General features: G+C 43.6%; 1 protein-coding gene across 5 annotated transcripts in view; it reads left to right on the top strand.

Moving 5' to 3' along the window:
* Positions 1-4,614: 4,614 nt before the first annotated feature.
* The window catches only part of POU6F1 (POU class 6 homeobox 1), a 55,670-nt gene continuing 36,720 nt past the window's right edge, over positions 4,615-23,564 (top strand). The window contains exons 1-2 of one of the 5 annotated variants that reach the window (XM_084836865.1): positions 4,615-7,032; positions 22,484-22,641. Coding sequence is in view for 2 of the 5 variants with exons in the window: in XM_084836862.1 (XP_084692988.1) it covers positions 17,193-17,195 (3 nt within the window). In the remaining 3 variants the exon portion in view is untranslated. Of the gene's footprint in view, positions 7,033-7,688; positions 22,642-23,564 lie in introns of those variants that run through there. The other 4 variants (XM_084836862.1, XM_084836863.1, XM_084836861.1 and 1 more) reach the window with 4 other exon arrangements.

Genomic DNA, 23,564 nt, shown 5'->3' with positions numbered 1-23,564 from the left:
AAACTCTGAGGTTCCCCAACCAGAACCTGATGCAAAATACACTTAGAAGTAAAGAATTCCAAGCCCAAGAATTAATTTTGAGTATAAGAACAGAGCTCTAAGTCCTTCCACACAAAAATCCACTCTGTTACCCCAAGCTTTCATCATTTCAGCAATATAATTTTGGGTGGGTGGGAAGTCATTTTGTTGCTGCTAGTGTTAAACAATTGGGACTCAGAAATCTTTGTGAATCTATTGCAAATCACCCAAAGATCTTCCAGTACATAGAGATCTACCTTCTACTTACCCCTGTTGTATAGGATAAACCAGTATGTATTATTTTCTGATATTGGTAACAATTGTATTTTGAATAATAGTAAGATCATTGTATTCAGGCAATGTGACTATTTGATCAGCAGCTTGATATACAAATGTTTTTGGGATACTGTCATCCCTTAGAGTATGAGTGGGTTAAAGACTGGCATCGGCATTCAGTTAAACTTGTTAAAGTATTAATGCTTTTTAATACAGCAGCCTCTAACTGCTAGAGTCTAGCAGTATGCACTGAATTTAAGATCCATTTTTGAAAACAGGAGGGTGCTTTAAAAAAGAAGAATACCACAAAGGGATTTCCTGGAGTATGTGTGTTTGATATCATTAAGGCTGCAATCCTAAATACACTTACCTGGGAGTAAGCCCTGAACTCAGTGGGTCTTACTTCTGTGTAAGCCTGGGTAGGATTGGGCTGCATGTGGTGCATTAAAGCTAGATTAGATGCATGAGTGGTTCATATATAATTAGAGCATGATAGTACTTAACGGCTGAAGTAGATGTAATGGGAACAGGCAGTCATATTTATTCACATGCATGACTTTTTCGTGTATTAAGGGTGTGTGTGTGTATAATTATTACAACAAAAATATTGTGTAGATGAAGGGACTTGCAATGTGAAGTTGAATGGAACCTGAGCAGTTTGTGCCATAAGAGTGAGTGGGTTTGCTCTCTGATATAGCTAACTGCATATATCACGATAGTTGGGATTGAGTTTGATGTGGCTTTACAGTTTAAAGGGTGAAGGTGTTTGTCTCCGATACAACTACCTCCATAACTCATCATTGCCCTTACTCGGATTTTCTCATAAAGATTGTACAAATAAAACTTCTGTGTTTTGATCGATTGTATTATTCATATTGTATGGCTGTTGTGTTATTGTAAAGACATTGTTTTAACTGATTGTATTTTTTTTGTCTTTGTAATGTATGTTTTAAAGTACATTTGACTTTACATATCAGATTTCCCTCTGTCAGATCTGATGTAGCGGTGACCTTTGATTCCTCCTAAATGGCACACCTGAACAGGCTTGAACTAGGGTCCTCCAGCTTATCACTCTCTTGCAATGCAGTCCTATCCACGCTTAACTGGGAGCAGACTCCATTGAACACAATAGAAACAATTTCTGAGTAAACACCTTTCTCAAGCCAGTCCAAACATTCAGGTCTATGCCTGAAAATATATTGTACTAATCTCTGGAAGAGCCGTCCCCCCTCCCCATCATTTTGTGTACAAACTTTCATGGGTTTGAAAACACCTCTTTACCTTAAGCTTCATGATCAACAGCTTGCCTTTACTTGCTATCTAAATTAATCTTTTGTGTACCTACAGTATACTGTTGAATATGCATATGAGGCTATTATGCAGGCATGAAGCTTAAATAATTTATGAGTATAAAATGTCCCCCATCTTTAAAAATGGATGGGGGAGGTTTTAGAGTGAAACCACTAAGGCTGCCCACTTGAAAACAGACACAATTTGAAAGCAACAGCCAGGTTGCCAGAGATACCTGTTGTCACAAAGCTCCCAGACTGGCAAAGATGCCTGGTAACAACCAAGCAGGAGTAAATTTGGGGGAATGTGTTGAACTGGGCCGGTAGCAGCACCTGGCATCCTCAGGCAACTGCTGGGGCCCAAGCACTGCAGCAGGGTCCACCAGTGGTGACACTTGGACCATCTCCCTGGTCTCCTGGCAGTAGTCTTCTCTGGTATGAGTAGCAATGCCTAGGAAGCTGCCCATTATTTAAAATTTCCCACAGTGTCCTGTGGAGGCTGACATAGCATTGCTCTGGGCACATGGGAATGTAAAATGGTGGGTGGCTTCCTGCACCCAGCCACCGTTGTCAGGTAAACCCCATGGCAAGTAAGGTGAGCAAGTGGTGGGGGGGGCACCGGCATGGGTGGAACCCACTATAAGTACTTTTTAGGGAGTGTCTCTAACCTAGAGCTGGCCCTGACACTGAAGATACCCTGTGGTATCTTAGCAATGTCATCAGAGCTGGCCCTACTACTAGGCAGAGTGGGATGAGTGACTGCCTCAGGCAAAAGATGCTGAGAGGCAGCAACAGCTTCCCCTATTCCTCCTGAGCACTCTGTCTGTTCCCCTCTCTTAGAGGACATAGGTGTGTATGACATGTGGCCTGACCTGTTACCTTGGCAAACTAAACTAAACTAGCTTGTTGCCTTAGGTGCAGGTGGAGGATTCTATCCTGTCACTAGTGTTGAAATAGGATTCAGCCTCCAGTCCAGTCAGATTCTGTACATGGAATGAGTAGGGGCAGGATGCCATTTTGTCTTCTGCCTCAGGCAGCAAAATGCCTTGAGCTGGCCATGAATGTCATTCTTTCCTGAAGCACCATCCTCACCCTCCAAAGTTTTAATTGCATTGACAGCACGTCTTAGCCAAAGTGGAGAGGCACTTGTAAAGTACACAACTTATTTCAGAACAACCCGGACCAAGTTAAATAAGAACAGTTATTTTAAACTATACTAGTGACCATGGGAGTTGAAAGAACAAAACCTTTTGTGACTGACTACTTTAGCTGCTCTAAGCTTTTACAGTAGGACAGGATTTTGTATGGTTACTGCTGTTTCAAAATCAATTTCCAGCACTCTCAAGCTTTTAAGAGCAATTTTCCAGTAACCCCATTGGACTGTACATATCCAATTACATTGTCCTTGTCACTCAGGCAATGGTGACTGGAAACCCTTAACAGCCCTGCCTTTTTAGGTAAATTGCAATTTCACAAACTAGGACGAGAATCCCTGGTTTCTGGTACCTGCTCTTGGAAAATGTTTGCCTTTGGGGATGTCTTGTCGAAATATTCTTAGTGTGAATTGCTAGAGTTGTTACTACTCAGAGCTTAATGCTTTCCTCAGATTCTCTTGACTGAAATGTCTGGATGGAAAGGGGATGGAAAGGCATGTTCATGAACAATTAAGATAACTTGTAGTATTGCACAGCCTGCCATTTTACACAGAAGCTGCTTATTTTGACCTGTTGATAACATTTTAAGACAGCCATTTTTTCTAGTATATCTTCAAGCAAAAGAACATTCATCCCCCTTGGCTGTTCAGTGGAGGACACTGGCTACTGCAGAATAGGAGAATACTGTGTACGACAAATGAAGTAGAACCTTTAGCAATGTGTAAATTGTAGAGAGTGTGACGGCTTGTAAAGTGATCCTTGGCATGAGAATTGGGGTGTTATAAACATGTCCCTGTTTTCCCTTTGTGAAACGTTGGAGAATATGAGACAGTTGCCATCCTCAAGGGCCTGAAATTTTAGGGCCACTCATAGTAGAGTCCTCTCGGTATTGTGGGATTCTACACTTAATTCCCTGCTGGAGTAAAGATTCTGTTAACATCCAGGTAGGTAAAAGAAAGGATACTAAAACAAGTTACACATTTATTAAGAGTGCTTCCAAACTTTGTGTTTAGTGTTAAATTGCAACACTTTGTTCACACACATTTTATGGGGCATCTACCTGATGGCACCATCATCAAAGTATTGTGCTCTTGTGTTTCCCCCTCACTTCTTCCATCTTTTCTCAGACTACAGAAAGCCTGGCCTTTAAAAAAAAAAATCTGCAAGTGTAGAGTTTAGGTTTTGATGTGTGCAATAGCAGGCAGAAGAGCGTATCCTCATGCATCTATACTTCTGTACACCTTCACCATTACCTTTCCAGTTGGCAACATTTAACCATGGTTTTTTTTTTAAAGCAGTCTTTTAATTTGTGCTTTTCTTTGCAAATGTAGCTGCATTTCTAGGGGCTAATGTGCATATGCGTATGTGGGTTGGTAATAACGTTAGGATGTTTGAAAATGAGTATGAATTTTGTGTGAAAAAACATGCTGTAAAGAATGATACCTGTCAAAGAATACAAAGAGAAAATTTATACAAAAGGTAGGCTTTGATTATGAGAAGGAAAATAATTTCATCTATGGAAAACAAGAAAGAGCGGAAATGTAAAAGTTGGAATACAGATTTATCAACAAAGGAGTAATGAGACTCGTGAAGGATTTCTACAGAAAGTATTTGATAGTGATCTGAGAGAAAAAGAGCTTTATTTCTTTCAGCTATTAATTTGAGTATAATTCTTCCCCCTTTCCCTCCCTGCCCCCACAAGATATTTGCTAAGAACGAAAAATCTAGCAGTGTCTTTAAAAGAATTCTGCTCATCTCTGGGATGAGTTAAAAAATTAATGTGATCCATTTTCCTGGATGTATTATATTAATAGTATGCCTATGTATGTAAATGAGCCTGAAATTCAACGAGATGGAAGTATTTAAATATTCATAATCACCATGCAGCATATGCAAACTAAGTTCTCAGCCAAATTGCAGTATGATGTCTCAAAACCAGCTGTACCAGACCAAAGTCATTTTATCATAATGGATTCAGTTGTTAATGAAAATGTTGACAGCATAAGTTGGTATATGGTAGTGTGTGTGTGTGTGTGTGTAGGGGGTATTAATATCTGCTTCTTGGACCTGATTCAGGCAAGCATTCTTCTCCAAGTAGGCATTTAAGCATATGGAAAAGGTGGGTTTACTTTCACTGTTAGAGGAGCAGTAGTTACACATGGGGAACCTGACTTCATTTCTGAAGGCTATGGGTTCAAATTTCAGTTGTTTTTGTTCACTAAATAGTCTATAATAATCTTCAGATTCTCACTCATTTTCTTAGAAAAATCTTTGGGTCAAGTGGTTCTCCAAATGTGAAGCAAGCTCATTGGGCTGGGGAGGTCAAAGGCATCCAAAAAGTGCATTATGATTTGTAGAGGGTGAGGTAGGAAATATATATTGCTGAAATTCGTATTTAACAAATTATTTGACAGGACATAGGTTAGGGGTAGAGCACATTCTTCGCATGCAAAGGCCCCAACTTCAACGGCTGGCATCTCCAGATAGGACTGGAAAAACCCCACCTAAAATTCTGGAGAGCTACTGCCAGTCACTAGTATAGAGTAGTAGACAAGAGGGGCCAAAGTATGTATGAGAGCCAGTGTAGTGTAGTGGTGAGAGTGACGGACTGGGAGCCGGGAGATCCGGGTTCTAGTCCCCACTCAGCCATGGAAGCTCACTGGGTGACTTTGGGCCAGTCACAGACTCTCAGCCCAACCTACCTCACAGGGTTGTTGTTGTGAGGATACAACGGTGAGGAGGAGGATAATGTCAGCCGCCTTGAGTTCCTTGCGAGAGGGAGAAAGGCGGGGTATAAATGCAATAAATAAATAAATAAATAAATGTAAGGCAATTTTTTATGAATCTGACCAGTCTTGGCTCACTCATTTGGTTTGTTTGTCTGGAATTCTTTGTGTAACATAGAGTGTCAAATGCAAAGGGCTTGATTGCTTCTCAAAATGTAAAACACCCCCCCCCTCCTCACCCCATGGAGATGCAGGCTCCTCCCTGACACTTCCCCAGGGCAGAGTACTACCCCATTTCCAGCCACTCAAGTACAGTAGTAGAGTTTGTTAAACCCTTTTTGTTGAGGGAATGTTGGGATAACCATCTTTTCAGCTTCCTACAACTAAGTCCTAATGACAGTATTCTGATTTGTGGAGCCCTTTATTAAACTTATCGGAACCACTGATAGATCAATTAAAAGCCCCCAAAGTGGCCTCTGGTTGTGGCAGGGCGTCTAGCAATTTGTAGATTTAAAAAATGTTTTTAAGGTTAGTCTGTTACTTCCCTGGCAACTTTTGTGGATTATGCCTTTATCAAACAAATAGCAACACTAGCCTTTTTGCCGAACAAGAGGCACATACAGTTTCTGCCCTGAATCCCCCAACTGTCTCACTATCAAAATCTGTATTCCAAATTGTTGCAGTGAAATAAATTCAACGGTTGAGTCAGACTGAAACACGTGCAGCCCGATCCTATCCGTGTTTACTCAAAAGGAAGTCCTGCTGTGTGTGCTGGGTCTTACTCCCAGGTAAGTGTATAGGATTGCAGCCTTCTTTGGCCAGGTAGTTACAGACTTTGCAATTGCCCACCTTTCCTCCTGCTGCCACACGAACCGCTGTAATTTATTTTAACTTGGCTTGTATTCCAAACGTTCTCCTAGGCATTTTGCAGGGCGGAGGATATTAAATCTGTCTTTAAAGGATTTTTTTTTTTTTGCTTTGAACCTGACCGGGAAGGGGCTTACGTCGTCAACAATAACAACAGGTACCACACATTCTTCTGTTTCGGATTATTTCATTTGTTTCTCTTGCGATGAGAAAGAAACGAGGTCGCGCCAATTAGAGATTCTTTGCACTTTGTGGGTGGGGAAATGGGGCAGGGGGTTGGAGGCAAACTAGGGAGGGGAGGGGCTGTCTCTGCTCCCCCTAGTGGTCTCCTCTGGCTCTGCAGGCTGCGGCAAAGGCCTTTGCATAAATTATGTTTATGACGCAGCAGCTAAAAAATCCCGAGTCTCAAAATCTGCCCCCTCGTTCTCCCCCCAGGCGGGGCAGGGGCTTGGGTGGCTGTAACTGGGGGGAATGCCTGGTGCAAAATCTCGGGCGCTGTGGTTGCAGAAGGGCTTGAGCCCGGCTGGGCCCGGGGGGGGGGAGCGCCGCCTCCCCGGCCCCCCTTTTTGTGTGTGCTGCAACCTTCGCTCCTGCTGCTGTGAGATGAATTTTTAATTATTCCCGGGGAAAAAAAAAAAAGAAAAAGATCGGCTCGGAGGAGCCCCGGCCGGGGGCGAGCGGGTCCCTCCCGGCTGTGCAGCGGTGAGTGGGGGTGCGGCGGGGCCGGTGTGGCGTGGACCTGGGGGGCGGGGGGGACCCGGTTCGGTGAATATGCAATGGTCTTAATTAGCATAATTTATATATTTATGATAAAGAGAGAGGGAAAAAACAGGGGCCGGGGCGCTTGGGAACGGGGGAGACGGGGCTGGAGCAGCCTTGGACGGTCAGAGCGGGGCTGGGGGCACAGAAATATTTGGGGGAGACGTCCGATCTGCTGTTGGGGACCGTCCGATTGAAGCCGCTGGAAAGGAATCGAGGGATCGAAGAGCAGGGGAGCCAGTTTGGGGGCGAAAACGGGCTGCAGGAATAGGGGGAAAGGGTGGGGGAGAAAACTGGATCGAGTAACTGACAACTCTGGGGGGAGGCAGGTGGGATGGGTATGAGAGGAAGCGGGTTTGGGGGACCCCTAAAATTAAAGGGGGTTGTTTAGACGGAGGAGGTTTTGAAGATGATGATTAGGCGGCTGGAAGTCGGAGCCTGGCTGGGCAGGAGCTGGCTGCGGGAGGAAAGGAGATGGTGGTGGGAATCGTGCTGGGAAATAGGTTAGGGGGGAATGGGATGGGGCTAGCCTCTTGGGGTGGCGGCGGGCGAGCTGCAGGAGCAAAGGGGGGTACCGTGCGGGGGAGCCCCGTGGGAAGGAGGGTGTTTATGTGTGTGTTCAGGGAACGGGGCTGGGAACTAGGGTACAGAGAAGCAATGGGATGGGAAGCCGCCAAAGTGGGGACACCCTTGCGAATAGGCTACGGCTTTACTAGGGAAAGTGGCGGGGGGGCGTGAAACGGGCTAGGTTGAAGGAGCAACCAGAAAGGCTCCTTAGACCAGCCTCGCAAAGGGCTGATGCGCAGGGTGTGTGGGAGCCAAGGAGTACAGCCTGCGGGGCAATATCTGGAGCTGAAGAGATGGGCATGGAGAAGGGAGCCCGAGGCGTGGATGGGCAAGAAGGCTGCAGGGAGGCTGGCCGGTATGGGCCGAGCTGCGAGAGGAGGGCAGCGGAAGAGATGAAAGGGAAATCCAGGTTTACAGCGGAGAGGCAGCCCGAATTGGGTCCAAGACTAGGGGTGTTTAAATTGGGGGTGGAGAGGCTGCGTGAGAAATCGTTCGGAGGCCAGCTCGAGCAAAACTAAACCCCAAGCGCCGAGGGAGGTCAAGAGGGCTGCAGCGTGTGTAAAAAGGGCCGAGGAAGCGGAGCTAGAAGATAGCTGCAAAGAGGGCAGCTGGGGATACGCAGGGGAAGAAACTTTGGGCAGCACTGAGAGCTTACAGCGAAGGCTTTGCCTCAGCGCGGGAAAGGAAAACTGGGCAGGGCTTAATTTGAGCCAGAGCTGAACCCTGCAGCCTCTTCTCCATGCTGGAGCTCAGCCCTAAATGCATAAGTAATGAGAGTATTCCAGAAGGATGGCTGTTTTCATCTGTTGTAACAAAGCTGACCAAGTATCTCGGGGCACTTCACAGGCTAACACATTTAAGAGGAACTTCACTGAAATGGTTTAAATGTGGGGAAATGGCATGGAGGGAAGGGTTAGGCCTCACTCCTCTCCCAACACTGTGGCTGCCATCCAGTTTTTCCCCTCCCCATGGCTGATTTTAAGTCTTTAAAAAATCCATCCCATTATGGATCTTGCGTGTCACATTTGGTCTAGAAACTGTGTCTTAAATCCCTTCATATCTGAGATTATGTTCAGGATGGGTTAACTTTTGGTCTTTCCTTCCCACCTTCCTCTTTCTCTTTTTACAAATTTAGCCACAGACTGGGCAAACCAAGACCTGGTTCTCCCTGAGTTGGTAAAGCTGTATCAGGGCTGTACCACTTCAGGCGGCAGGTGGAGGCGCTTATGAATGAATGTGTACTAAACAAACTAAAAATCCCTTCACATAGAAAACTAGATGTCAGAGAGGAGGGTTCTAGCCTAGCCTCCCTCTTGAAATAAAGGGCTCATGTATTCAATTATGTGACATCCCCCCCCACTTGCAGTCTGAAGTGGTACAGACCAGACCCAGCTTTACCACAGCAGGGAGAACTAGGCCAGAAAACTGCTGGGAAGGGAGGCACTTCAGGTAGGAAGAAGCTGTCCCTAACCTGACTGGGTGATGGGAGCTGAATTTTCCTCGGAGTTGATGTGGCTGGGTATTTGAACTGCTACTCTGAACTTTTTTGTCTTGAGGTTGGCTCATATGGGCACAAATATAATCCCTCTGTGTGTAAACATGCATACACTGTTGCATACAGAGTGCAACACAATAGAATGTGTGTTCTGTTTTTGCCACACATACATGGATTTGGAAAGAACTTGCTGGTTGAGCATATGTTTTGCATGTGTTACAACTTAGGTTCAGTCTCTGGCATCTCTCAGTTTTCGTTTCAGATGTTGTACATAGATGAAAAAAGCTTTAAAATGATGTCAGGTAATACAGCTGGGAACATTCTGTGCATGAGACTTGGGAGAGTCATTGTCCGTCAGTATATTTATTAATAACTTTTCTTGGTCTTGCTTTTCCTCCAAGGAGCACTGGGCGGCATATATAGTCACTTTACCACACAACAACATTGTGAGGTAGATTAATCTAAAAGGCAAGGAACAGGCTCAGAGTCACCCAGACTCTGGGTGGCTCTGAACAGTTGCAGGGCTAGTAGTAGTGGAGATTGCTCTTTGCTCCTTCTGGGCTTCTCCACAACAGGCTTTTTATCCCACAGCTTACCAGGGCTTCTGCTTCTGGATTCTTTGCAGGATTAAGATTTGCTCTTTACAAGAGCTAACACCGGCTTTTTTTCCCAGGGATTTCCTTTGTCTGCAATTCTACATGGTTAATTATACAGCCACTAGATGGTGCTGTGGTATAGCGGAACTGCTCAATTATACACTGCCATTAAAGTGGAATAACATTTATTACCACATTATCCCCGATCTTTTAAAAACCAGGGTAGAGGTCAGAAAGCATGGGAGATGCCTTGAAGGTTGATGACATCATGTAAAAGACCAGCAAATTTCCATGAGTGACCAAATCATGAGTGCACAATAAAAGCTTCGTGTAGAAATGCACTCTATCATCAGCACCTGCGCTCAGTGCCAGCTCCACTGGGGCTTTTGGGGGCTCTTGGGCAAGACACCTTTGGGCTGTGGATAGTTTGCTTTTTGCTTTTTTTATGGAGAGATTAGGGGTAATATTATATCAAGTTTATATTAAACTCTCTTCCATAGGGTGAAATTGCCATCTAAAACCAATTCCTATGTTACTAGGGTTAACTTTTAATAGGTAATTCCATATCAGGGAAAGAACTTCTTTAAAAAATGTATCCAAGTCTATGACTCAGTGTGACAATTCTCCAACCTGTGTACCATTGCAAAAGAGGGGGCCCCTGTGGGAATCTGTTTGCCTTTGGAAAAATGCATATTCAAAAGACCATTAAATGCAACAGGACTTCAGTTCAGTAACATTTGGATCAGCCCCCTCATTTACATGGGAGGAAATGAAAGTTATAACAGATTTGCATACTGACATTCAAAACCTGTTAATCATGGATGGCAGACTATAGTGTTATAGACTCCACCTTCTCTCTTCTCTAGCCTGGAATGTGAATATATTACCTTCATTTAATTTTATGTTGTATTAGTGTGTTGTCTTCCATTCTGTGCTGCAAGCATTTTCTCTCTCCCTCCCTCTCTCCCTCTTCCCAACCTTGTCTCAAGAGATCAAGAAATAGCTTTTATCTCCCCATTTCCTTTTCAGGTTTTCCTGCAAAATTGAACAAATGTCGTTATGCCCGAAATAATCAGAACAAAACAGATACATTTTCATAAAATTACCATCACAAATGCGTCTCATTCCTCTCTTTAACCACTTTTGTAGAGTAGGTGTCTGTTGAGAAGTGCGAAAAGCCAGTAAAGACCCTTGAGATTTTATTATAGTGCTTTCTGTCTTGCTAAAATACAGAAGCCCGGTAAATAATTACATTTTTGCTGTACAACAGAAATCATAAAACCTTGCTTGCCACTAAAAAAAATTCCTATGCAATAAAAACCTGAGATGTGATTCTGTGCTTTCTGCTTTGCTGGAAGGCAGGAGGCTGGTAAATGTCTTTTAAAAACTAGATGTTCTCCCTTTCCATATATATCAGAAATAATAGGATCTTATGTGCTACTAAACGAAATTACAAGTTGATGATTGTGTTTAGTTTTATTTTAATCCACATCAGAAAACCTCAGTTGCTTGAAAATGTAGACCAAATGTGATACTTGTTTATGAAGGCTGCAATCCTATATATATATTTAGCTGGATAAACGTCTAAGTTGATATGTGCTGTAAATGCCCAAGTGTAGGAGTCAAAAGATTTCAATACTGTTTGTGGCAGAAGCACCTTATTTTGTCCATGATGTAGAAAATAAGTCTTCTGATCTTGCCATATTTCCATAATCTGTTACCTCAGTCTTTACAGTGTACAGGAATATTTAATTTCAGTTTGTATTTCTCCCCCAGTGTCAGGGTTGGCAACAACCTGTTACGGTATAATAGAGCAGGCACCCCAATTCTAAATTCAGTGGAACCTAATTCCACATAATGACCAGGTTTGGATGAGCTGTGATGCCAACAGGTACCATGTTGCATATCCAACCTCCATCTGGGGTTTGTCGTGTTGTGTGAACCCAGTCTGTGCTGGTAATTATGCGAGGGTTAAACAACCTTCGCATAACTCACGCTGACTGGGTTCACATAACACGACAATCCCCAGGCAGGAGTTGCATATTCAAAATGGCGGCTGCACATGACTGGCATACACCACTGCCTCACCGTGGGTTAAATAATCCACAGTGGGCTGTTGTATCATGTGAACAACCCTAATGTGTCCAGGTTTGGGTTGTTAAAGGGCTATTATATACTATGTAACACATAGTCCAGTTCTAAAGAATTTATAATCTAAATAGACACGGCAAAGGGCTCCCTTCACACCTGAGTTTTTTTGCAGGATCGTTCTTCTTTAATCACTGGTTTTCGTAGGAGCTTTAGATGATTCCGCTGCTCTCCTACTACTATTTCACAACTTTCCTTCCCTCTTCCCGTATTATCTGAGAACGGGGAAAACTTGGGATTTTCTGTGCTTGCAATTGAAATCGTCATTTCCCCCCTGTACTATACTATACAGTTTATTGCTTTTTAGCCAATCAGGCCATCCGCACACAAAACAAATAGAATTCTCACATCAACCCAAAAGGGAGACCGAAGTACAAATTATTAATAAAATAACTAACAAGAGCAAGTTAAAAACATTTTAAAATCCTAAAACAATATCTGCCAGAATGTTATTACCATGTTTACGGATTTAGTTTTTTTATAACAGTCAATGACTTTCGCCTCTCCAGGGCTCGACTGACAAACTTAGCAGTTCTATATGATGTATAATGATCTGTTCCAGCTAATAATAATCGAGTTATGCTTGCACCAGAAGTATCCTCAAGCACAGCTAATAGGGGCTCAAGGTATTGCTTCCTCAAATCGGTATACAATGGGCATTCTGCTAGAAAGTGTACCATGTCCTCTACCTTGGGGCAACCAGCTGGGCAATCTGCACTCATGCCATGATGGATCCTATAACGTGCCTTCACCTCCATCAATTGGAGTGAGTTCAGTCTGCACCTAGTCATGAGCCATCTCAATTCATGTGAGGTGATGGAAATCAAATACGGGGGAGGCTTCCCTGGAGAGGTCATGATGCTTTTATAGATCTTGTTAGAGTGACTTTCAGCAGCAACAGCCATTGTTGTTTGAATATCAACATCCTGTAACCTCGTTGAAATCTCATCCCTAGCTCTCTCATAGCCCCTCGCAAGCAAATATGATTGTGAAAATCCCAAGTCAGAGATAGATGTGGTTATCTTGTCTGCCCATGAGCCCCTTCCCATAGCTTCATATGCTAATAATGGGGGAGGCCAGTTGGAACACTGTCTTTAACCAGAAGAAAGTGGCAGCTTTTTGGACGAGCATTCCCACTGAGTGGCAAGCTGTTTCCAGTCAGACAATGGCCTTAGAAGTGGATCTGGGAACCCCGAGTACTCTGGATAGAAATTTATGCTGCACTGACTCCAATGAAGCAATGTTAGCATGGGTCCAGGCAGGTGCCCCATATAATATTTGGGGAAGTAATTTGCCCTTGTATAGCTCTATTAAAGGGGCCACCATCTTACCACCTGGTCCAGCAGCAAAACGAAGAATGGCATTACTAGTTGCATTAGTTGTCAGGGCTATTGCTTTCAAGTGCTCCGACCAAGATCCTGAACTTGGAAATGTCACTCCTAGGTATTTATATTTGTTGACCTGATCAAGCAGGTGGTTATCCAGCTGCCATCGGTATTTTTTCCTCCTCTTGCCAAAGACTAAGTTTTTAGTTTTTTTTCGTAGTTGACCTGAAGGGCTTCTCTCACACAATATGAGCTTAGGGCTCTTAAAAGCCTACGCATCCCCACCTGGGTGTATGACAGGAGAACAGCATCATTTGCATATAATAACGAAATATTGAAATATTTCTGTCATTTAAAAGAGGTGGGAAGAAGTCTGGATTAGATAAGTAGGGAACCATATTGTTAAGATAAAGATTGAATAAAAGAGGTGCAAGCAAACATCCCTGGCGCACTCCTTTGTTAATAATAATGGGGTCTGAAAGATCACCTGAAGACTCTCTCACATGCAAGATAGAATTCTCATACAGCCCCTGTATTCTCCTGAGCAATTTATGATCCACATTTAAAAGTGTAAGCTTCTGCCAAAGGCGGGGTCTAGATATTGAGTCAAAGGCTGCTCGAAGGTCTACACATGCAGCAAAAAGTGAGTGATAAGGGGGAGATGTATATTTCCCAGCCAAATATTTTAGTAGAAAACAATGGTCTGCTTTAGATTTGCCACATGGGAAGCCTGGTTGTTCTTCAGCTAGGAGATTCTCCCTGAGCACCCAATTTTCCAGCTTATCTAAAAGGTGTCTTGCATACAACTTATAACATCCAGTAGACTTATAGGGCGATAATTCTTAGGGTCTGACCAATTACCCTTTTTATAAATAGGCACTACAATAGCCACTGCCCAATCTTGGGGAAATTTCCCAGTTCTATCAATAAGTGTAAATAAGGTTGCTAACATTGGGATCCACCAATGAGGATAATCAATCAAGAAATCTGGTGAAATGCCACTCCTTCTGGGCGCCTTTCCGTGCTTCAACTTCCGTATCAGCATAGCTATTTCCTCACAGGTGACTGGGGGCCAACTAGGTGATTCTGGGTCTTCCTCCTGCAATGGGGGAAGGCAGGCCATCTCATCATAAAAGAGGGAATGGAAGTGTCATTCCCATTCATGTGTTGTAATAACAGAGTCAATGGATGGAGTCCCAGAGTATCTTAAGTCTGAAGTAAGGTGCCAAAATCTAGGTCTATCATTTCTTTCGAGTGCTGATGCTAGTTTCACCCATTGCAACCTAGCATGCTCTTGCTTTTTTTCTTTAATTGTATTTTTATATAATTTACGCAGTGCCAAATAGGACTGTGGTAAAGGGATTATACCTCTGTCTCTTAGGAATTTATGTTGTCTTTTAATTTCCTGCTTAAGTTTCCTACAGTCCATGTCAAACCATGGATTGCCCTCTTTTGGCCTTGGTTCTTTGACTGGCCTTTCCAAAATAAGAGAGGTTCGACTGCTGCTATAATCATGGCATAACATTCTAGTACTACTTCCATCTCTTTGGAAGAGGACAGGGTATTCAGCAAGAGTTGTACATTCTCAGAATGCCATAAGCGTTCCAAAGCATTTAAATTCACATTTGCCCATTTACGATGGTATGTTGCAGTCCCTCGTGCTTGGGACTGGGAGCCTATTTTCTTGATTTGCCTGGGTATTTTTAAGACATTCTAACTGGACAATCAGTGGTTGGTGATCACTACATGGATATGAATCTACTCTAAAGAGCGTAATCAGCCCAAACACAGCTGGTGGGACTGCAATATAATCAATTACACTAGCCCCAAGATGGATGATAAAGGTAAATTCCCCTGTCAAATCCTCAGAGAGCCATTCAGAATGAGAAGTCCAGATTGAAAGATCATTTGAATAAACAGCTTCCCTTGCGTGTTAATTGTGTGATCCTTTGACTGTCTATCCTTTATCAGTGGGAAGTCATCCAGGGAAAAATAGGAGACGGGCTCTATTGCATTCCAGTTTGGGCCAATCCGGGCATTAAAAACACCAACTAATATCAAATGAGCTTCAGATAGTTGTGTCTGCAGGCCAAGTATGTAATCTGTAAGGCTTTCCCAAACATTCTTGCTGTGATGAGTTGATTTCCAAGGAGGAATATATACATTTACCATGATATATGATATTGAATTAATTTTGAAAAATATAGCCAAAGCCCAGGACTGCAAATTACTGATGAGATAGCTTTCGCCTTTCAATAAAGTTGATATACAACAGGCTAATCCCCCCCACGGGCGTCCCATGCCTCTGGGGATGCTTGCAGGGACTTCATAGGTTTTGTAATCACTCAAAAGAATTTCCCCCGTGCACCATGTTTCCTGTAGGAATATGATATCAAAAGATCTAAGGTACCTTCTGAATGAACCATCTGCCCTTTTATTAGACCATCCAGAGATGTTCCAGGAGACACACTTAAGTGAACTCCCCAAAGCCTTATTTTGTCAGGAGGAACAATCTAATGTAATTTGATCTATTGAGGGGTCAAGCTGCACGGCACCATTTAAGCGGAAAGTGGAGTTCTGGATCATGTGTTTCCTTTGAGAATTATTTGCTATTGGGACTACCGTGGTGTTTATTTCAGCCACCACTGTTTTCTGGGTTTTTTTGCGGTATCAACTGAAAGTTGTCAATATTAGAATTAATTGCAGTATTGGTTAAGAGAGTTTCAGTGTCTAACAAAACATCATTTTTGAGTGGGGGACCAGAGGGACATAAAGACCTAAAGTTTGTTCTCTGTAGGCCCTGATCAGCGGACCCTATATCAGTGGTCCCAACATCTGTCTCCTGAGTTGTAAAATCAATGAGCATTTCAGTGTTAGACTGCTCTAGAACATTATGTAGTCGACTTGCTTCTGGGGCATACTGATCTATGGGTTTCCTTCTGGATTTCTGCTTAAATAGTGGTGTTAATGAAGAAGTATTAAAGACCCTTCTAGCCCTTACTCCATATTTACCCAGTTGGAGCCTCGCAGCAAAGATTTCTTTAACCAACATTGGTGAGTTGAAAGTTATTATACAGCTCTGTAAATACAGACAGCCTGGAAGTGTGTGTACAGATCTAATATTTCTTATATGAATTCTTAAGTTCAACAATGCATTAAGATTATACACAACTCAGTTTCCCCCCCACCAACTAGGCAGAACCCCATTTGATAATGGTGATATTTCAAAGGCCAGTTGGTCTGGGACTAAAATTAAGTTCCCCTTAAAGTCCCAGTTCTTCAGTTCTACAAGTTCTCCACAGTCTGCAAGGTTCAAGAAATTCGAATGTTGGGATACAGTTGAAGGAACCAAAGCCTGTATAGGTTGTAAAACTGGAAGTGTCATGTCTTTCTGATTATTTCCCCCCTATGTATTTCCCCTTGTGTGCCTTGTCCTGCTTTGTGTGGACATGTGCTAGGGAATGTTGCTGGGTGGTGTTAAATAACATTGTCGTGAGAACAAACTGGTGAAAGGGGGGGCAGGTCACTGACCAGGCTTCCAGTTACCATTTCTGCCTCTCTCCCATTCCATTACAGGCTCCAAGATCCCCTTGAACACAGCAGTGATTACTTCTGAGTAAACTAATTGGCTGTAAGGCTTTCCTTTCCTGGGAGTAAGTGCCATTGAAATCTGTGTGGCTTGCTTCTGAGTAGGCATACATAGGAGTGCATTGTAAGTCTACTTAGAGTAGCAGTCTTAAGATCTCCCATTCCCTTCAGTGCATTTACTTTGAACCTCCCCCTCCCATTGACTTCACTGACTACTTCTTCTCCCTTTTGCTCACCAGATTGATGGGCGTTTTTCCTCCCAGGGTGGATGTGGGACTCTCCCTTCTCAGCCATGCAGGAAAAAGGCTTGACAATTAGGATTTCAGTGGGTATTAAAAATGCCTTTTCTCCTCCCCTGAATAAATCCATCATGCAGAGCTTGGAATGGTAATTTTTAATAGTTTCCTTTTGGGATGTGGAGTTGTTTTAGATAAGGCAGTAATGCTGAGATGGATTTCTGTGGTACTCCCTCCCACCTAGCCAGCCACTATCTCTTCTCCTAGCCCACCTTGCAGGGTCATTGGGAAGCCAGAATAAAGGCAAAGAGCAACAACAGCGTGGTGGGGGGGGGAAGCGAGCCGAGTCTAATGAAGGTGCCCCTGTGAAGCAGTTGCCGGGGGGGGGGAGGGGGCTCTACTAGAGATGGCTTGGTGCATTGACTGTATACAAGTCCATTTGTGGATTTCTTCTGTAGTTGGAAAGCCGGAAATCAGTATACCGTTCAAACTCAGTAGTGCAAGCAATATACTGCATTTAATTCTATCACACGCTGACATATTTAGCAGAGGAGAACTAGCAGCACCAGCAACCTCGGGGTAAGCCACCCAGAAGACACTCTCTCTCTTGGAGGAAGAAGGGGACCAGCTCCCATAGCCCCCTATCCAGGCCACTAGAACTGCTTCCGACTTCCCTCCTGCTGTGGAGGAGTGGAGGGATGGGGCGGAGCCATCAATCACGTTAAAGGAACCAATGGAGGGGAGGGGGTATGGAGCCAGCTGCCCCCTTCTGTCCTGATTGTTCCATGCAGCTCGGCCGGGCCATGAAAATGTATAATGCATTTAATGCAGAGGGAAGTGCTATGAGAGATGCCTGTATATAGGGCCAGTGTAAATCCCAGAAAGGATCTGGAAGCAAAAGTACCGATTTGTAGTGGGATAAAATGCCAGGTGTGAAGAGAGCCTAGGTGAGAGACATGGAGATGATATGAACTAACTTTAATTTGTCATTTTGCCATGAACATGAAATGAAGATAAGCCTTTTTTTGTGAATCAGCATGATGGTTAATGTTCTTGAGAAATTCAGAATTTGGTTTCCAGTGCAGAATCTGGAGTGCTAAGAGCTCCAGCTTTCATAAAAAAAGAAAAAGAAAAAAAGTTATAGGCCTCATGTTTATAGGGTCGGGGTGGGAGAGAAACATGAATAATTGTGGCCTGCTCCTGCTGTAAATTTTGGATTTCAGAGAGAGTCAGAAGATAGTGCTGAAATTGGATGTGTGAGATCCAGATTCATATATGAAATTGGATGTGAGAGATCCAGATTCATATATGTTAGCTAAGTTGAGCCTTGTAGCTTACTGGTGGCTTTTCTGGTAGTCAATAGCAGCTCCATTTTCATGAGTTCTGATCATCATAATTGTAACAATGATTTCGCTGCCATGTCTAAATTCCACAAAATATATGAAAATGGAGAATGTCCAAAGAGTCTTTTACATCTCTAGTTACAGAATTAGTGTCTTCTGGCTTTAAAATCTGGGATATTTTGCCCAGATTTCTAGACTTTTAAATATGATATCCCCAAGTCTTTTTCCCATCTCTGGACTGTGTTGTCTCAGTGAAGGCATGCTCATCTCATTCAAACTTCAGCGTAGACCTAAACATACTTAGAAGTAAGTCTCACTGAGTTACTTGGTTCCTTCCTTCTTCCCTTAATATTGCTGCTGATGTGATATGAGTGGAGAAAATCATAGCTAGAATGGAAAGCAATGTTAATGTATACATGTGGGATTTAAAACAAAACAAAATTTTAAACTTGGAATGAATGTGAGTTACTGAGTGAGCTTTCTTATAACCCCATCATACATCTACAAGTAGGAATACCTTGACTGCTGCCATTTCTTGGTGGTGGTTGGGGAGTATATTTAGCAGAGCTTGCATGTTCATTGTAAACATGGGATGTTCTCGGCTTATGCTGAGCTAGAAGTCTAGTGAAACACTCCAATTTCCTTGCAGGCAGCTTTCTTACTGCCTATATATGTTTGGTTCAATGCGCAGCTATTATTAGCCACTTAATTTTGTTTTAGGAACAGCCTAATAGTTGAGCCAAGTTGCTAGATCTGATGACAGCTTACTTTATAGCTTTGGGCCGGATTATTTCACCCCAAACAGCTTTAAACAAATGCTCTAGTATCTGTCCTTATGTTTTGTAAATGTGTTTTCAGAGAATCAGCCAACAGAGGCCTTTGTTAGCTGGCCCATCCCAGCACAGACTTTCCAGGAATGAGAATGAGTCATCTTGAATAAGATTAGAAACTGAGAATATTGGTGGGTAGCCAGGTATTGTCCAAAGACTGCAATAGCAGAACTCAACAGGTTTTCCATCTGTTCTGATTATTTTTACAGCAAGCCATAACATGGTTCTACCTTGAGCTTTTTTGGTGTGTTTTTTGTTCCGCCACATTCTGGATTCCAACCATGAAATGCAGTTAGTAGTGTGCAGAGTATGTGTATGTGATGAATTCACCTTTAAAATAATCCCCACCACCACCTACTCACAAATACCTTCCAGTATTTCAGAATGCAGGAGATAGGTTTCGGGCACTTGCAGATGGAGACTTTCAGAAATTGACAGGTGTCCCTTTTGATCTCAGTCTCTCTGATTAAAAGTTAAAGCCACTGATTAATCAACTAAAACCAGTCATATTGATTGCAGGTTGTAGCCCTGCTGCAAATACTTCGCTGGAATTCCACAGAGGAATTCTTGTTTTATCCAAAACAGGCAATGTTGGCTCCATATTTCGGGGGGCCTTGGACAAGATGCCCTCAGCGGGCCTCCTCCAAGTGGGGTGCTCCTCTTCCTCTTCATTGTCACGACTGCCCACCTACGTGACCACCCAGAGAGAGAGCAAGGCAAATGGAGGGAGCTGACCCATCTCCTCCTTTTGGAATTGCTTGATAATTGCTCGGAATGGACAGATGAACAGGCCACACGAGCCAGGATGAGGAGCAGAAGAAGCCCTGTGGGGTGGCAGTCAGACCCCTGCAGCAGTGTGGGCCTCTGCAGGTGCCCAATGATGCTGACCCCACAGAGGGTCAGTCCTCAGAAGAGGACAGGATGATGGGGAGGAAACAAAATTAGTTATACAGAGAGTTGAATTTAAATTTCACCCACATTTAGTCTTACTGTTGAACGTTAAAGGGACTAAAAGTGCAAACATGCCAAATTCAGTAGTTTTGCACTGTGTCTCTTCCTAAATTCCCTATATCCGACAGCAACTATCAGTGGGAATGTTTAATAACATTCCCATTAAGAGAATATAAAACTGAATTTTTGCTGTCCTTTTTTGGAGAATTTTCTTGAGACTTCTCCTCCCAGCATTGTTGTCAGTTCTACTTGTATCTAGCCTCACTGCTCTGCAGAGTGTCATTTTTCCTCACCAAGCGTCTCCGATTTGCAATAGAGTTGTAGCGGCAACACAAGGAGATCATAAAACTGGATGCCTGACATAGAAAGGGCAGGTGCAGATGACAACCAAGGGCTACGGCTCACTGCCTTGACTTTGAATTCTTCTCCTTCAGAAAGTATACCCTGCGTTTCTAAAGGAAACTCAATGTTTCTTACAATAAAAATAGGAATACGCTAAAATAAAATAGTTACAAATACTTACAGCCCCAAACCAGTAAAAACAGATTAAACGGACCAAAAAAGGCAGTAATAGTGCAGACGCGTGGTTGTGCGTTCCATAACTATGGTGCTGATATCTCGAAATCTAGAGATGGTGTCTTGTCTTGAAAAGCTCTGAAGAAGTGAGATGTTTTACAGGTATATCTTCCAATAGCCTTGCTTCCCATCTAGGGCGTTGAGCAGATTGTGCTTTGGGTAGGGAAATGGGCAGAGGGTGTCCGGCCCACTGCAAGACGGGGGTGGCGGCGGGGTGGTGGGGAGCTTTGCAATGCAGCTTTTTATGAAATGGGCCTTCTTCAAGTAAGAACTTGAAGACTTCTGCTTTCAAGGTTGTAATGCTCAGTGCAGCTGTAAGGAGTTTTAGTCTTGGGAGAACTCTCAAAGTACTGAAGTCATTTTTCATGTTGGAAGTGCTACCTTCCACGGCAGATCTGACTCCTGCCAAGGCAAAAAGGAGGAAGTACCTGGGAGCAAGGCAGTTTCTCCTTGTTTCTCAGACCAGAAAGCAAGCATGCCCAGGAAACTGTTATAAGGATGAGGCCTGGCCTGGCTAATTATTCTGGAGTTCCCTCCTTTGGCCAGAGCTGGGTGATGATGCATAGGTTGGCTCCTCATCTGATATGAATGAGTTCAAGAACTCCTACATGCTTGAATCCTGACAGTCAGTTGCTGTGGGTTAGTACTTCATGCTATCAACTGAGTGGCATTGCTTCTTACTCTGTCAGGGCAAAACAAAATTACAAGTAGCACTTCTTTTTGCACTCCGATGTGACTTGCAAAGAGGAAACATTTGCATCTCCTCTGTGGAGGGCAAGGCAAATTCTTCCAGCATGGAGAACTCTCTTTTCACACATTACACCAGAAGCGCAGTCACAGGAAGTAATGCCTCTCAAACCACTTTCAGCTGTCTTAATACAATCATCTTTTTCCAGCCTAAAAAGAAGTTGTGCATAGGTACAGGCCAGTTCACTGGGGATTTAAACTAGAGATCTGGGACACTGGTTAAATCCTGACAGTTCTCTGATGATGTGAGGGCATCTCTGCAGGCACTATGCTTCTCACCTGTGGCGTGCTCAAGATAAGATTCCCCCTGGAATGGTATCTGGGACAGTTATATTTCTGACTCATCGGCACTTGTAATTAAACTTGGTAATTATATTCACCGTGAGGCTTGAAGTGTTGCAAATCACCCTCTTCCTTTTCTTTTTTTATTTTGCGCATTTCATTTCTTTGTCACCATCTGCTGTGAAATCGCTGTTTTTCTTGCAGTGCGCATTTAACATTGCCATCTGGGCAAAATTATTTGTCCCATTAATTGCAAAAATGTGTGAAGAAGCAAAACAAAAATGCTACTACAAGCCAGCAGAATGTCTGCTAAATGAGATCCAGCCCACTTGCAAGCCGCAGAACATGCACAGAGCTTGACATTATGAAATGTCTATTTTAATAGCCTCTCTTGCTAATTGGTCTCTGCACAGCGTTGAAAAATAGCTCTCTGCTTGACTCAGTACCACAGGGAGGGCCTGAAAAGATCTGAAGCTCTTTGCAAATGATAAATATCTTAGTATGAACGTTATCGTACTGTGGCTATCTTCAGGCTTCCACAATCACTTTTGTGTTTGAGAATGTGAGGTTCTAAAAGTAGCTCTTTCATTGGCTTTGTTACTGGAACTCTTGTGTAGAGAGAAATTTCCTGGTTTCATTTCTCTCTTCTGCTTGAAGGTATATCTACAGTACAGGCTTAAACTGATCTAATCATCATTCTCTCTCCCAAGAGAACCCTGGAAGCTATAGTACTGTCCAGGGGTCCGGGGCTATGGATCACTAACCGAATTCTCAGCACCAAACTGCAGTTCCCAGTGCCCTATCTTGGCCAGTTGAAACCTGCAGGGAAGGCATAGACCCATGAAGAGGCAAGCAGCAGCAAGCAGCGGTAAGAGAATACAGAGAGCCATGCTAGAGTTGCCAGAGATAGCAAACAGTAAAGCAAGGCAAGACATGGCAGTCAGCTGGCTGCAAGGTCTGCAGGAATTGGACAGCTCCCAGACAGATAACTTGCTCCAACAGCTTAGCAGAAATGAGCCTTGTATCGTGGTGCAGGCCTTGAAGACTGCCTCAAGCACCACCACCCCGGGAACGAATGGATGTCTTTAAAGTTCTGGGTGGCTCGGGGTGTCTCTGTGTTAAGCAAAAAGCCTGCAAAAAACCACATCCTTTCCATTTCTTGCTTTCGGTTTCTTTGTGGGATTAGGGAGGGCTTCTTTACACGGCAGCCAAGTGGTTTGAACTGAGGGAGCACCTCCCTCCCTCCCTCCCTGGCATTTGTGCAAAGGAGGGGCGGGGGAGTCTTGTTTTTGTAGCTTAACTTCTGCTGTACTGTTTTCTCGCAGCCCCCAGGAAACCTCTGACTTACTTCTGAGTAGACATAAAATGTAAGATTGTGCTGTAAGTTTGCAACCCTTGGCACACTTATGTGTGAGTAAGCCCCATTGAACACAACGGGACTTCCTTCTGAGTAGACTTAAGATCACCCTGTAAGTCTGCAACCCTTGGCACACTTACTTGGGAGTAAGCCCCATTGAAATTAATAGGATGCTCTGAAACAACAGAGGACGTTGCTTCTGAGCTTGATGGGGTAGGGGATCAGATGTGGCTCCCTTCATAGCAGGGAGGCATTTTACCCTCTTCTCCTTCCACCTGAGGAATGCGGAGGCAGGAGTCGCAATCAGCAGACGATTCTTGCCCTCGCGCCTGTCAAATCTGCTCCGGTCTCCTTCCGTGCAACCCCACTCCCATCCTCAATGCCTTCGTCATCCTGACCGTGCCCCCAACAACTGTAAACAAACACCCACAGCA

This window comes from Heloderma suspectum, chromosome 2, assembly GCF_057233095.1.
Source record: "Heloderma suspectum isolate Gila_16-S chromosome 2, 16-S_ref, whole genome shotgun sequence".
NCBI classification, from domain to species: Eukaryota; Metazoa; Chordata; class Lepidosauria; order Squamata; family Helodermatidae; genus Heloderma; species Heloderma suspectum.
The sequence above is the reverse complement of the archived record's forward strand: the minus strand, read 5'-3'. Positions and strand labels throughout refer to the sequence as shown.